Below are 16,734 nucleotides of genomic sequence, written 5' to 3'. Positions count from 1 at the left end.
TTTGGTATCAGAAGTATCCTTATTTTACCCCACTTACATGTGAGAAAAGATTGCAAACTCGATCAAAAACATTTAGAAAAAATGAAGAGTTTTTAAGGAATCAGAAGGATTTTGGAAAATTCACAACTTTTTCTGTTAACTGACTATAGCTGTTTGTCACCCCTTATGATTACTGTCATAGTTTTTTGTGCTGGTTTCCCCGTACTTAAAAGTATAATCCAACCACTTTTAAAAAAATCATGCATACATGCACAACTTTATTCTTTGAAACCAGAGTTTTAGATGTCCTGAAGGTAGGTAGCAAAATGAATGCAGACCAGAAGAAATGAAGAAACAGTGATATATACAGTTCAGATATTATTACTCTTCTATTTGTAATTTTTGTTAGCAGCAAAAGCAACTTTCAGGAAAAAACTATTGTAAAACTGTAATGGTATAGAAGCCAGTTACATCACAAAAAGTCCTATTTTTCACCTTTATTTTCTGACAATAACACAGAATTTAAAACGCCCTTTTACAATGATCACAGTAATTCTAACAGAAGCTAATATATAAACAAGTTAATCGTCATCTGAGGAATGTGACTCCTTTTCATTCCTTAACTTCTCTGCGTAGAATGTGAAGCTTTCCTACAATAAAAAAAAGAAACAAAATGCAAGCAGGAAAGTAAGAATGCAAATAAGATGCATTTTAACATGTATACAAGGAAATTCTGTATCAAATCCTCAGATTTCCTCTGTAACAGAATATTTGATATGTCTATTCTGATGGCAATGATATTAAAATATAAGGTTATTTTTAATGGGGAGTATTGGTATTTTGTTATAAATTGCAACCATTTCTTTAGCAATATTCAAAGTTACAATGACACTGAAAAAAGTGACTTAGGACCAGCTTATGACTGTCATAGCATCCCATGGTCATGGGATCAATATCTGGGTGCTTGGAAATTGGCATGTACTTACAATTGTCCCAGGGTCATATGATCACCATTTGTGACCTTCCTAGCTGGCTTCTTAATAAGCGAGGTCAGTGGGGGAAACTGGATTTGCTTAATGACTACTGTGATTCACTTAGCAACTACAGTGATTCACTTAACAACTATGGCAAAAAGGTCATACAAAAGCTCATGAAAAAGATTTATATAAAGTACAAGCAGTCCTTGCTTAACAATGACTACTGGGACTAGAATTTCCACTGCAAAGTGATGTGGCAGCAAGTGTGACATCACACTTACTGCATAGCTTAGTCATAGCAAGCCTGTTAGTCTCCACTGCTGTCATTAAGTGAGGACCTCTTTGCAACCTCCTGCTGAATTTCAAAAACATAGTCTATTGGAAAGCTTGCAGACAGTCGCAAGTCCTGGATGGCTCACATGCAGGTCAGTGGGGATAAAGTGGCTGTTGTGGCATGAGTGTAGCTAGCCAGGAGTGGCTCTCCAGCCAGATACCAGAGGATTTCCTGGTGACAGTTGCCACATGGTGCAAGTGTCACCGGGCCAGGATGCATAGGTGGCTGCTGTGGTGTGGGTCACTGGGATTCTGTATTTCATAGCCAGACGCCTCAGAATAAAAAGTGGAAGAAGTGGGAACAACCTGCCACCTTCCTCACTCACACTGCTTTTGGGGAAGCCAGCAGAGGTGGTTACAATTGGTGACCATGTGATACTGCAACCACTCTAGGCATGACATTGGTCATACCCTGGATCACCATTATGTGACTTTGGAATGGTGGGAATTTCGAGTAGTGGTTGTAAGCAAGTTAATGAAGACTGTATGTAGTAATCAGTTACAATATACATTAGAACTTATTCTACACTAAAGCATGCAGTAATCATTTAAAGATAAAATGTTCTGCAGATGCGTGGTAAACCCACAATTGAGCTTAAATCTTTGGCTTAAAAATGCAGTTCCCCAAAGTTTCTGTTCTCTCACTGGAGTAAAACAATGAGTGTTCTTTGAGAAACTTTAATCTGAGCAAAATTAAACGTGTTTTATTAAAATTTACAAGCACATAGATCCCCCCCACCCCCCACCCCCCAAAAAATCAGTAAGCACTTACAGAAGGTTCAGTGAAAGGAACAGGTTGTCCGTATTCTTTCAGAAGGACTGCCAAGCGTTTCAAAGACAGGTCATTTAAGCCTATATTTTTTGCTTTCATTTCTTCATACACAGCTTTACATGAAACTACATCCTTTTCCAAGTCTAAAAAAGAAAAATGAAACAAAAAATGTATTTAAAACTGTCTATTCTATCTGTCTGTCAGCATGCTTGGTGTTCAGAAATATCTAACTGCACACTTCAGAAAAGCCAAGAGGTGGTTTGAAAGTATCCAAGAGACTCCATTTGTTGCTCTACAGTAAATCCACTCATCCCAGTGAAAGAATACTGGATTTCATAAATCTGAAGTGTGTCTACAAGTGAGAATCAATCAATCGGTGTGATTAAACAAAGCTCTGAGACAGCAGATTAAATTTGCTTCTTGATGAATTGCTAAAGCTGATTTAGCAAAATCTCTATTTTTGGTATGGAACTGCTGATAGGTAAATCAAGTCCCTTGTTCTTACCCTTATTAATCTCAGCTGCAATAAAGTTTCTATGGGTCTGTTTCTAAGATCATGAAACAAGCCAATCAGAATAGTGTCAAGTGACAATCAGTGCTACTGCATTCTTTTAAATAGTGATAAGATCGGAGTTTGCTAGGAGATGAAGACATTTACAACCCTAGTCGTAAATTCCCGTTCAAAAAGTAATAAAGTTCCTAAAGAAGGTTTTCTGCTTTGACCATAAACAGCAGAGGTTGCTTTTACCCTGAAGCTTTCATCCTCAAGCAACTGAGCCCTTGCCAGACACAGGCTATACAGAAGTTGCAACTCTGACTTCCAACGTAACACTGCTCACTCCAATGTTTTCCTGTAGAGTTTGTGCAGTAAAACATTTACTGTTGTTTCTCTGCTTCTTCATGCAATGAGTGACAGAAACCCTAAACAGTGTTTTGGGAAATTATGCTGAACTGATTTGATTTTCATTTAACTTGTGGTATCTGCTTTTCCAACAGGGAGTTATTTAACTAAAAAGCTTCTATTCCATGGAGGTGTGTGCCTCAGATCCCTCCATTTGCCGGGAAGAAACTCCCCACTCACAGCTGCAAGTAGAAGAGTTGCTTTCTAACTGTGGGAGGCTTCAGAATCTGCAGAAAGTGATGGTTTAATAAAGGTATAATAGAAATTGTTAACTTCCCATTCCTTTAAAATGGAAGTATCTATTGTATGAAAGAATAGTGAGATTATGTTTAATGGACCGCATAACTGAGACATTTTCTTAGTAATTCTTTATTCTTGGAAGAATAACAATATAAAGAGCTTCTCCTACCTCACCGCCCACCTACACATATGCATCAAGAAAAAGGATTGTAGAGAATTAGTCTTGATGAAAAAACAGAACGACTATTGGTTTGCTGTCTTTGCTGTAGGTCTGATTTGTACAACCCACTCTCTGGGGAGTTTCAGCAACCCTGATCTACCTCCAAACGCAGTGGGTTTCAGCTCCTGTAACTTCCATTCACATTTCTGTTTCATGAGGAGGTGCTACATTTTTTTTTAAACGCCATCATATCATAACATCCAATCCCAAAGGTGCTTTTTCAAGAGGCAACTGGGCTTTCGTTTTTTTTTCTTTGAAGACATTTCCTTTCTCATCCAAGAAGCTTCTTCAGCTCTTTGAAGAACAACAAGCAAAACGTCTTCAAAACAACAACAACCAAAAAGTCCAACTGCCTCTTGAAAAAGCACCTTGGGGAAAAACATGATCTGGATGACTGAGATTCTCCGTAGAATTAACATCCAATATTTCTGAAAGCATGTCATCCCATATGTGTTATTAGAAATGGAATATTAATAATACCCAAGATAGCAGAGAATGCTAATGCTTTACAGTGAAAAACAAGATCCTTGTCAAAATATGGCTAAATATTTTAATTACAATATATGAAACAGGTATGTGCAATAGGCAAGATAGAAATAAATGATGCAAGACACAACTTTGTGAACCTCTGGCATTATAACAGCCAGAGTTCAATGTGGCTCTTCCAACTTGTGATACATATCTTTTACCTTCATGGTGGTTTCTTTCCTTCCAGTGGAGTAGCTGGAACAACCTTAAAGAGAATTCAGCTTCTGAAAGTTTTCCAAAAGTGCTTCCAACTTTAAGCTTTATGGTTTTATTACAGCCATTTAAAAATTTATCGAATTGCTGATAGTATTTCATACCATTAAAATGCAGATATGTACACAAAATATAAAAAAACTAAACACTAAATCTTACAATAGCTTTTCAGAAGGTAGTGGAGCAGCTGGTCTTCGTCTTTAAAATCAGGTATCAGGTCCTGTAAAATCCTGATCTTTTTGCTCTAGAAAAATTACAGGCACAGAATATTAGTGAGACATCTTTCATAAAGATTTAGGGCTAAAGAAGAACAGAAGTGCTACAGTTTGAATCCTGAGATGCTTTCAGCAGAAAAAGCACAATGTGGACAGCTTATTAGAGAAACCAAGGGGGAAAAAAAAAACAGGAAACTACCTTGTACCACTATTATAGTTTATTATAAGCAGTTCTCCAGGGTTTCCCACAGATATTTCCAAAATCTATCTGCTAGGGATTTAATCTGGGGTACTCTGCATACAAATTATGTGCTTTATCCCTAAGCTATAAGTTTACAAGTGGTAAGTCGCGCATGTTTAGTCACTTTAGAATCAAAAGAAGGTGAGATGTTCACTGTTTATATAAAATTGGAATATTTCCCTTTTTCCTTTTCTCTTCTTGTATTGAGAAAGTACTATCTTAACATCCCCGTGAGCATGTTCAACTTGCAAATGTTGACATCAGAACAAAATTAAGTAAAGATGCTAGAAAGAATATGCTAATTACATTCAAATCTTTTTTAAAAAGTTTATGTACCTGTCCTTTGATCCTGGATTTCTGTATAATAAAAGCTATGATATAACTCCTTTGTTCACTTATTGCTTTGTTTCTCTTGAAAGAAAAGGGGGGGGGGGAGGGAGAAAAGGAAGAAAATTAAATGAGCAAAGTAACTGTAATAACTTGATAAATAAAACACACCTAAGGTGAAAACTTTCAATTAGAAAAGTTCACAATAGCCAATAATATATTATTACTAAAGGCCTTAACGGTCAACCAGTTATAAAAATCTGGAGAATGAAACATACATAGGATTCTAAGGCCTATTTTTTCTTCCTTTTCTAGCAAATGCTATTCTTGGCATTATAAACATTATATTTGCTGCAAAGGGAGAAGAAAATGAAGAAATGGCTTAACAACCCACAGAAAAGAGATTTAGGACTGCAAAAGAAAGAAAAGCGGGAAGACTATTCTTCTCCAATTATTCTGCCAAGCATTCACAAGTGAGGCAGGGATCATAAGGTTAATTATACATTTAATAAGGTGTCAGAGAGATAACTGCTCGTTTCTTTATAAAAATTAAAATGTACAAAGCAAGTTCCCTTTAAAGTATAATTACCTACACTTACACATACAAAAGGACTGATTTCAATCTCTCTATTTTATAAAAGGCTTTCTCTGCAACAGACAGCCACTGCTCAAGAGACAAAAGTTAAACTCAAAGTTTTTTTGACAGACCCGAAAAATCAAGTGTCTGTCCCATCTCAGAAATTCTATTAAGGAGGGAGAGAAAAGAAAAACAGTAAAGCAGACAATAAAATGAAAACATTGTCTGATTTGCTGCTTTTTAAATTTCTCTCCTGTTTCTTGAAAACTTGAAAAATATACACTGACTTCTCCCGTCAACCCGTCAATGTTAAAACCTTTATTCCCCTTTGTTTAGAAGTAGAAATATAAGCAAGTCCTATAGATCGGGGTAGGCAATCTTTTAGCAGCCAGGTTGATTAAAAAAAAGGGGTTTTTTTTTAAAGTCTTTGAGGAAGCAGGGCAACATGGTGTTGAAGAACCCTTTAGCTTTCTTTCTGGTCTGGGTTGAGTATGTTTAAGAGAGAAATGACTCAAAACAGATGTGCTATAAGATAGTTCACAAATCTTTTTATAGTTCATTTAAATTTTTTTAAAAACTGCAAACATGTTTATTTACTGCTGAATTTAATCAGCATAATTTGAGTGGGCTTCAGTAAACACAAAATGGAGCTGGGATATGCATCTTATCACTGGGTTATCCGTCTGCTACAGATTTCTTTGAAAACATATCTGTTCAACAAACTATTAGCAGCAGAGCTGTCCTGATAGGCTGTTGCATGAACTGAAAGAATGTTGTGGTAAACATTAAAACAGGAAAACATTTTTTTTTTTGGCTGCAAACCTGCAATGGTCAGAGACCTAACACAGAAAATATGTTTTTGAGTTTTGCTGTATTTTGTTACCATGATTTAGCAGTAGTGTTAGAAGTGGTATGTGCTCTTCGATTCATGGATTGCTGTCCCTCTTCTGTACCATTCATTCACAGATTTATTATCACAACTTAGGATACAAAACTGTTTCATGAAAGACATCTTAAAATAAATAGCATGCAACAGCAAAATGCTATTTCTGATTCAAATTCCATGCCTTAATTAAATAGTGTATTGTGTATTGAAATAAATGGGTCACCTTCCTTGAGAGATAGTCACAAAATCCTAAATCCTTGTGTTTATTTGTATCACCCTTAATAGTATGTGTGCATGGTTCTGGATCACCACAACAGAATTATGATCTGAGCACCAATTGAGAGATAAAAATATGTAGTCTTTATGGTAAGAGTTAGCAAATGATATTTTTAACCTGAAAGCAAAGTTAATGACAGAGGCTTATTGCGAAACATTTTAAAAAATCATGAAAATTATAACTGTCAGTGCTAAGAGATGAGAAACTTGTTCAAAACTCTCATATAGAATTAGTTACAGAAGATCTATAATAATACCATCTCTTAGTGTGTTTTTCACTAATCTGGACAATATTGCTGTCTTCAAAGGATTCACACTTCATCCTTTAAGAATATGAACTAAAGGACTGGGTTAGAGCAAAGGGAACCAAGAATAAACCCACTTATTAACTAGTTTCCATGACATTTAACTTGTAGCCAACCATAACATGAACAATATATTTCTGAAGAACAAAAGGAGGACAAAGAAAAAAACTAATAAATGATGTCTCAGTCTCAGCATTTGGGATGCTGAGAGAGGGAGGCTAAGACAAATTGCTTGGTTCTTCCTTCCTTTCCATCTTAACACAGTAAAGAGGTCCCCTGACAATCTAAGAATGGTAAACCAGAGATTTGGTCTACTACAATAATGCGCAAAGTTGTATATACAGAGAGCCATTAGGCAGGTCCTCAGTACCAGTAAGATAATGTAACACACTGAACTACTGTATTAATTTTAAATAAAACAAAATATTTTACATGTATATTTATACAATCCAAAACAAAAAAACCCAGTCCTAATTTTATGACATAAATTGTGTCTTCTAAAACATATCAATGATACAAAGTATACATAACTAACTATCCAGTCATCTTTTAAGAACACCTCTTCAAATCTGCTCACTGATTTTCCATGTACAGATCCAAATCATTTCTTTGAGCAGAAATTAAACAAAATTTAACATTCTAGATAAGCTATTCATAATGATGACATCACTGAAAGCCAACAGAACTCTTCAATGACCAGATGATGACCAAGCACTAAAGTTCTTTTAATTTTATAAGCAACAAACAAAAGCCTTTTTTTACCACACAGTCCTATTACCTAATCTCCCCAGATACCACAAAATATTCTAATTAGGAGAGAGGTGTTTTTCTTTCCATTTCCCCTTGAAAGTATTTAGCAGCTAAGCAAGAACAAGCATATAAAGCAGTGTTTTTTAAATCAGATACTGGAAGCAGGTTTCTGTTTGACAGAGAGAGCTTATACGAAGCCCACAATTTGCTGGATCATTGTGGTTGTCTGACTGCCACCTGCTGGGAAAGTCAGCCTGCTGAAGCCTGTTTGTGTACATTCCCAGTGCCAGCTCTTATCACTCAGTTTGTTCTGCATTTTTCTCAGCTCTATATTTAGCCCTGTTAAAGTAACGCAAACATGGTCATCCCATTCCCCAAAGACTGCCAATTCTAAAAGGGAGAAAATATGGTTCACTGCATTTGTCAGTTAACATGCCAGATTAATTGCTTAAAAAAAAAACCAACCCCTTTCAACGTTTTAACAATTGTAAAGCTAGGGAAACCAATGTTTGAAAAATAAAACCCAATTTTGCTTGAAAGTAGTTGGATAATGGTAAACCATGTTCACTGTCTTGAGTTTTTAATTTTAATTTTCCATTAAGCATAGACAGAAAATCCTTTTTATCAAAAAATACAGCCTTGGCTGTCCCTTTTCCACCTGCTCTGTAGCAAAACAGTCTTTTTAATTTTTCAGGCAGGGATTCAGACATTTACAGCAAGTCTTTAAGAAGCAAAATATGCTACATCCAGGACCTACTTCTAAAGGTGACATATTTTAGGATAAACATGAGATTATATTACTCTGAAAAGCACTTGTTCCTTTGTTCCAGAAAGTCAGAATCATTTCATCTGCCTCCAGAAATATAAAAAATTAATAAAAAAACAAATATTTACCTGAAAATTATTAATACCTAGATAGTGTATAATAAAGCCTGTAGTCTATCTTGTCCATGGAATGTTTTATTGTGCACACACACATCTTTGGATTCATGTTTGATTCTGACATTCTCTTACCTGTAAAAGAAGCTCAGCATCGTTCACTTTTTCTTGGTCTATGTACTGAAGGAAAAGGTGTGTAACAGGCTTATAAATTCCAAACTGATTTGCCAATCTTTCAACCATGGCACTCACTGTAAAACAAAGGCATAAATAAATATGTACAAATATGGGGAAAATAAAATAAGGCTTTGTAAGAGAAATTATTAAAGCTGGAAAAGAAAAGGGAATATTTCAAAATTACTAGCAAACTGCAGATAGATGTCGCAATGCAGGGGTAACCCATAGGAAATGGTAAAAATGTCAACATCTGCATCACATATTAGAGAAAACTTTGATTGGACCATCATGGCCTCCAACCTGACTTTTTATCATATAAAAAATGTAAAAAGGAAGTTATTCAAAGTGGTTCAAATAATTCAGAGACACATCATCTTAATAAATTCCATGGTAATTAAGAATGGACATAGGCTGTTTGTTTATTTAGTCTTCAAGATTCTGTATTCTAACCCCTAATTTTCTAATATTAAGCCCAATAAATGAAACTGTACGTTGAGATTGCTTTTCTGATTACATTTGTAAGAGGCTAACAAGGTTATTTATAAGCATTAAAAAAACACACCCCAGGTCCTTCAAATGTTGGTGTTTCAGCCATCTTAATTTAATTTATATTTCACATTTCACTGTTGGGCAACTCTGGGTGGCTTATACCATAAAACAGCAATAAAACAATTAGAACATTAAAACGTTAAAATTAAACATTAAAAAGTAAGAAAACAAGCTTAAAAAGAATATATAAACAGGGTACAGTCTTGTAATTTTAATATTTTTAATGGCAGTATATCAGTTTTTGCTTCTTTTTAATTCATAACATATTTTATTCTTTAAACTTTTTATGATATAAACTACACTGTAAAAGTATGCCAAAAATCAAAAAGTGGTGATTTCACCCTTCAACTTGAACTGATGATCAGTTTAACTGTGCTTTTAAAAACTTTTTTCTATTCAAATAGTTCCATTTGATTTTTTTTATTTTTGTCTGTTGGCTGTCTTGACAGTACTCTTCAGGTGGAAAAGTTTTTGAGACAAAACCAGAAGTAATGAATACCTTATTTATACAAATAAAGAATTAAAACTACCAGCACAGCAATCCTACAGTATTATTGGTAGGATTATATATTTAACTCTGCCTCCTTTGTAGGCAGAGAGGCGATCTCATCTCAGAATTCTATTTCCCAGCTATCTAGAAATCACTTGAGATGCTTCTCCTCCAATGTCAAAACTCGTCTTGCTGTCCGACCCTGCCCTGAGAAACATGCAGCCCAACATTTACTAAAGGTGATCACCTAGCTCAATGTTTTTCAAACTTGGCAACTCTAAGATGCATGTACTTCCTAGCCCAGAAATCCAAACATTTTAAAGTTGTCAAGTTCGAAATATATTCCTGTAGGCTGTTTGTTGCAGTTAAGATACCATTATAAGTGATGCTACTTTTGAAATTAACATGAAGTGAGTTATATAAGGCTTAAAAACACTGCTTGCTTCAAGAACTGACCAAGTAGGAAAAATTTACAGAAGCAGCTACTGAAGTTTTTTGTATGCCAATGATATCAGTGGACTTTTTTGTTACACTAACTTACGTTTTTCCAAAGCTGTTTCCTCTTTGTCTTCTATCAATTTTCTGAATACAAAGGATAGGTTTGCATCTTCAGTCAGTTGTCTAGAAATGAATTTCTCCTCAATGTATTCTATGGCAGCATCGCAGTTATTGCTGGTGAAAGTAAAAAGCTACATTAGCTAAGTTGCTAGTGTTAGTGTTCATATGCCAATAAAGCAAGACCATGAATGTTTTATTCTATTACTACATTAATATTACACAGAATAGCAATGTTAAAAGTACTTATCACTCCACTCATGCAGATACTGTTATAACACAAAGTGAAACTTAAGCATAACATAAGCACTAATGCCATTTCCTTCAAAAATGAACTATAACCTTTTTCTACTGTTGAATAACATTACTTTTTTGGTAACAGAACAAAATAACACGTGGGTTATTTTGAAATATGGGGAAGTAAAAAATAAAAATATTCCCATTAAAACAAAAGCTACAAGAAAAAAACAGCATGTTTATAATATTAAATACTTTATTGAATTTTCCATAGTTACTTTTTTGGATATAGACACAACTCTATTAAATGTGACATGTTCACCAGTGTCTGTACCAACCAGGGTGGTGTCAAAATGAAGATGTGTGTGTCATGATATCACTGCAGAAAGGATAGAATTCATGTCACAATATCTGACACAAGTATGTTGGCCTCATCATCTGCATCATAATATGTGAAATTTGCACCTTCGTGTCCCTCTAAGCTTACTCATGGACAGGTTTAATGTTTTTTTCACATATCTTTACTTTCTAGTGTAATAGAAATGGCAACATATGATGAAAGTACTGTAGCCATAAGAAATAAACACAACTTATTGTGCCTTGGATTTTAAAGAGTTGCAGATTACAGCTCTTCAGAGTCTGGCTGCAACAATATGTGGATACACTTAGGCAAATAACATGCCTAAGATACCAGAAGACATCTGAAAGTTCATATTTAACTGCTAATTTAGAAAGGTACCTGATTCTAAATGCAGCAATATTTTTTCCCTGGAGACAGCCGACATCATGTCTGAACTGATTGATCAAAATGGACTATGGCAAATAAATAGACAACTGGGCTATAAAATGGCAAAAAGGTTTGCTTGTTACCATGTTCTTCTACCTGACACAACTGTATAGGTGTAGTTTGGACTTTTCTTGATGTTAAACTGATGTTTAAAAGAGAAGATTGATCCTTCAAGCATTTCCAAAAGTCTAGTTTTTTAAACTGCTTTTAATGAAGGATTTTGGTATTAAGAATTTTTAAAGCTTCTTTCTCCTTAGTAAGGTAAAAGATCCCTCGCATATGCATGCTAGTCATTTCTGGCTCTAGGGGGCGGCGCTCATCTCCGTTTCTAAGCCGAAGAGCCAGTGCTGTCCGAAGACGTCACCGTGCTCATGTGGCCAGCATGACTAAATGCCAAAGGCGCACAGAGCACTGTTACCTTCCCACCAAAGTGGTCCCTATTTTTCTACTTGCATTTTTTACATGCTTTCGAACTGCTATTTTGGCAGAAGCTGGAACAAGTAATGGGAGCCCACTCCGTTACTCAGTGCTAGTGATTCGAACTGCCGACCTTCTGATTGACAAGCTCAGCGTCTTAGCCAATGAGCCACCGTTTTCTCCTTAGAAGAATGCTAATCCATGTCCAGAAACAGAGAACATAAACATGAATCTGTTAAAATGTTTCTTCGATCTTTCTACCAAACTTCTCTATCTTTTCAAATACTTCATCAGTCTTCATTAGGACTATCATCAATATATGTCTGGGGTATACATATTTGTAACATATTCTATCAAACAACCGACTATGAGAAAACAACCACATTTATTTGAGAGGCTGGCGTAAGAGTGAAATAAATAGGACAGGATTCAGCTAACTGGTATATTTAAAATTTCTTCAATGCATACAGAAGCAGAGATAAGATTTTATGGATATAAGCCAACACTCCATATTAAATAAATACTATGAAACCATTCAATAAAGGCAGTATGCATCAGAAAACATACAGTTGATATTTATGTACTAATACTGTAAAGAGAAGAGAGACAGTATAATTGGAATGTAATATGTTCCCTAGCCTTCTATTATCTGAAAAGAATTTTCAAACATTCCATCAGACAAATGTAATTATTTATTTTAAGGAACTCACAATCTTTAAGGCTAATCTTTTATTATTCTGCATTATAACAAGAGTTCAAAACAATTTTAACACAGGTGTAAAACTTACTGCTATAAACAGTTGTGCACTATGCTGCGAATTACAGTATTAGCAAGAGTTAGCTCATTTATAGCAACGTTTCATTCAAGTAGACAAAATTTCATAAACACGAATGTTTGATATGAGAGTCAGTTTAGTGTAGTGGTTAAGTTGTCAGGCTAGAACTTGGGAGACCATGAGTTCTAGTCCTGCCTTAGGCATGAAGATAGTTGGGTGACCTTGGGCCAATCACTTTCACTTAGTCCTAGGAAGGATTCAATGACAAACCACTTCTAAAAAAACTTGCCAAGAAAACTGCAAAGACTTGTCCAGGAAGTCTTACAAGAGTTGGACACAACTGAAAGGCGGGGGGAAGAGTTTGATATCATTAGCCAATTGCAAAAGTTCACTTATCCAATAATCTGCAGTTTTTGCATTTCATTAAATAGACTCCAATATTCATTCTTTCTGGGATAAGAATCTTCAATGGCAGCCAATTCAAGTATTTAACTATTACGAAGAAAAGATTACTGATAAAACAACAAGTTCACCATAACCCTGCTTTCATACTAGTACAAAGAAGTGGTACCAATTATCAAGTTACCTACTTTTTGATGCGAGCCAATGCAGTGTTGTTGATGAAAAGCATTCTTGGCAACTTAAGAATCCCTTGAAGGGGTTCTATTAATTTCTCAATTTCCCTTATACTCTCTTCATCTCCCTTCTGAGCGAATGCCTGAACAAGCCGAGTAGTTGCTAGTTGACTGGGTATCTTACCATTTTTAAGAAGTGTATGGAGGGAAGACATTGCTTCTGTTGAATAGATTAAAAGAGACACTTTATTCAAAACAGTAGATCTTGATATTACATTGCATATTCATAAATCTAATTAATGAGAGAAGGAAAAATCTTACCAATTCTTTTGCTCAACCTACCATTGCCTTTTTAGACTGTTTACTGAAAGCAATTATATGTTGCTATGTATATCTTGCATGTAAGATTTTGAAGTCCACATTTCCAAAAGTACTTCCTTATCACTAAGGAAGTGTGTCCAATCACACTTGGCCAATAAAGTATTCATTCTATTCTATTCTATTCTATTCTATTCTATTCTATTCTATTCTATTCTATTCTATTCTATTCTATTCTACACTAAATAGTAGGTCATCATGCATATTAGATAGGAAAATACACTGTTTCTATACTACTACCTCCTCAAGCGTCATTTTTCTAGATTTGTTAAGCTGACCGATGGTCTAACAGGTAATTTTAATGTTTTTTTAACCACTAAGATATCTTTAGAACCTGCACTACCATCTTGGAGTGGTTCAACAGTTAACTATGCAGTTGGTCCACAATCAATAATGCTCACCTATGGTAACTTTCAGTCCAACTTTTGATATTAGCTATTGAAAATGGTAACATGAAAAAGAAAATCATCACTTTATTATGTATTCTACTGAATTTTGATGATGAAAATCTCCACCATGTATCAAAATACCCTAATCTCTTTTGCTTAATTCTCAAGTGCAGGTCCCATAGCTAACAGTAACAGTAGAAAAGTTAAAACAATAGAAAAGTTAAAACATTCCTTCCAAAAATCTTTGGGAAAAGGTGTACGGAACACATTTATAGCTAATCAAAAGCTGTGTACTTATCTTACAATAATAGACATAGAAAATATAGTGTGATATCTAAACAGGAAAACAGAAATATTCTATGGTGATAGAGAGCATCATATGGTAAAGGAAAAGGGTGGGAAGTAATCACAACAGTTTGACTTCAGGTGAATGGATGTTTGGTGCTTGGCCGTGCCTCCATCCTAATCAATGTAATAGGTAATAGATGCAGCAGCTATTTTATTAGAGCACTCAGAACATTTTTTCAAAATACCAAATGTTCTCACTGTCCACATTTACTTACCTACCGTAAATAATTAAAAATTAAAATTAAACTTCTGATGCTCCTTCCCTCACAAGCCACATTGACATAGCTAAAAGGAATTGGTTCATGTATGTGTATATGTATGTATACACACAGACACACATATGGATACCAAGAATGAAAAGGTAATATTAAAATACACACATGCATACACATGCAGTTTTCATCAATACTAATTAGATGAAGAGCAACATGTATTTATTTTATTATCATATATATGTGCATGTGTGTATGTACACACATATACTTATCATCATTTTAGCCATTTTGTATCCACTGAAGAATGAAGGCCTCTTCCGCATGTTTCCAACCAATATAGTTCTGAGCTTTCTTTTGCCAATGGGGTCTGCAATACTTGCTGGTGTCGTCAATCCATCTTATTTAAGCCTCTTTTGTAAATGCTTTTTATCAAGTCGAATTCATTCTATGATTGCCTTGGTCCACTTGCCATCAGTTCTTCTTGCTATGTGACTAGCCCTTTTCCATTTCAATTCAATTTGTATATATGTATCTCCAGAATCTCAACACTAACATTTTTCCAATAAATCTTTGATTTAATGGACCATTGGAGTTAGGATAAGGAGGAATAGTCCCCATTTAAATCAATGTCTATTAAATCAAACTGAAGTAATGTATCATTATATAACTGATATTTTATGCTAACTTGTATCATTTTGTAAAAACATAAATTAGATAATTAGATAAAGGATGTAAAAATTGTTTAGACTGCTTCACATAAATAATTGGAGATGAAATCTTTTTAAAAAATGTTGCTTCTGAAGTGCACTAAATGGAAAATCAAAATTTCACTATAAAAATGTGACTATTTTCTTAATGAAAATTGACTATAATTTAGACTCTGTCTATCCACATCTGATTTGTATGTATAACTGACCAAGATCATAATTCTTCCTATTTTTAATCACAATGGCTATGTATTAATTTTCATGTTAAAAATTCTGATGCACTCAGTAAGTGCAACAAATGCATATATATCCCATTATTCACCACCCCCAAAGCCAGTAAAATACACTATTTTCATATAAACAACAACACATTCTAACCAGTTCTACCAGACAGCTCTAGTGTAATATCTCATTTTTAAGCAACTTAAGCAAAGGAGGTATGTTGCACTGTGCTTTTTGTCTTATAGTACAGTATATGCCTTTTGTTGAACTTAGTTTATGATTTATTAATATCCCATGGAAGTAATAAAAACAATCAATACAAAATGAACATATTGCACCACTACTGTATGAAATTAACTTAAAGCCAAACACCTGCTGGGACAGCATTGCTCTGGATAGGTTTAGAAAGGTCTACAAATTAGAGGCCACCTGTATCTCCAGAAGAGTGTTCCATAAAATGGAGACCTGCTGCTGGATCCATGCCAGTAAATCATCTGAGGATGGGGACCGGCAACAGGTCTTCTTTTAGGGGAATGGAGTGGTCAGACTCAGTTTTGGCGAGGTGTTGCCTGACATATTCTCATACTGCACTGTAAAGAGATTTAGAAATAGTAACTAACACTTTGATTTGGGCCTAGAAGTCAATTTTGAAACCACTGCAGTGACTGCACAATTTGCCCGACACAAATCATCCATCCAGTTTTGTGCCAATTGAGGCTACTACAATGTGGAGCCCCACATTGTAGTAGGCCAACTCTGAATGATCAAGGCATGAATTTCCTTCACTGGAGCATCCTTGGTCTGGGTAGATCATATCAGCACATAGTATCAAGTATTTTTAAAATACAGAATCCATCCAATTTCAGTTGTACAGTTTTTATCCTAGCTTCCCTGCTCTGCTCTAAAGAATCAAAAATTGGTTAGATAAATAAAGCACAGCACAGAGAAACAGGATTAACGCACTCAGTACTGAGAAAATGTTCTCAAGACTTGCAAGTGTTTCATTAGCCATTTTGGGGGGAAAGCCAGGAGGTATCCAACAAGAGAAAGGGAAAACTAAAGGGAAGCAGACACATTTGTAGAAATCAGAGGTCAAATAAAAGCAAAGAAGTTCAAGTTCAATGGTTTGAAGCAGGAAGTCCCTGCCAATCTATCTGCAATATTTTACTGCATCCTTTACTTCTTTATTCCACCCTGCTGTCCAAGAGGGAGCCAAAAAAGCAAATTATGGGAGAACAGCAAGAGGTCTCTATGCTGTAGAAATTTTGCTTAAGTACTGGTCTCAAGGGAAGA

The 16,734-nt window shown here is 35.1% G+C and overlaps 1 protein-coding gene across 2 annotated transcripts in view; it reads right to left on the bottom strand.

The window, feature by feature from the left end:
• Positions 1-461: 461 nt before the first annotated feature.
• Positions 462-16,734, bottom strand: part of LRPPRC (leucine rich pentatricopeptide repeat containing) — a 91,824-nt gene continuing 75,551 nt past the window's right edge. For both annotated transcript variants that reach the window (XM_026695839.2, XM_026695841.2), the window contains exons 31-37: positions 13,198-13,402; positions 10,377-10,507; positions 8,755-8,870; positions 4,956-5,030; positions 4,323-4,407; positions 2,062-2,204; positions 462-629 (exon numbers count right to left, since the gene is read on the bottom strand). In XM_026695839.2, coding sequence (XP_026551624.1) covers positions 561-629; positions 2,062-2,204; positions 4,323-4,407; positions 4,956-5,030; positions 8,755-8,870; positions 10,377-10,507; positions 13,198-13,402 — 824 coding nt within the window. In that variant the 3' untranslated portion in view covers positions 462-560. The remainder of the gene's footprint in view (positions 630-2,061; positions 2,205-4,322; positions 4,408-4,955; positions 5,031-8,754; positions 8,871-10,376; positions 10,508-13,197; positions 13,403-16,734) is intronic.

The sequence above is a fragment of the Pseudonaja textilis genome, chromosome 1, assembly GCF_049901715.1.
Source record: "Pseudonaja textilis isolate UNSWEBS1 chromosome 1, rPseTex1.2, whole genome shotgun sequence".
Taxonomy (NCBI): Eukaryota; Metazoa; Chordata; class Lepidosauria; order Squamata; family Elapidae; genus Pseudonaja; species Pseudonaja textilis.
The sequence above is the reverse complement of the archived record's forward strand: the minus strand, read 5'-3'. Positions and strand labels throughout refer to the sequence as shown.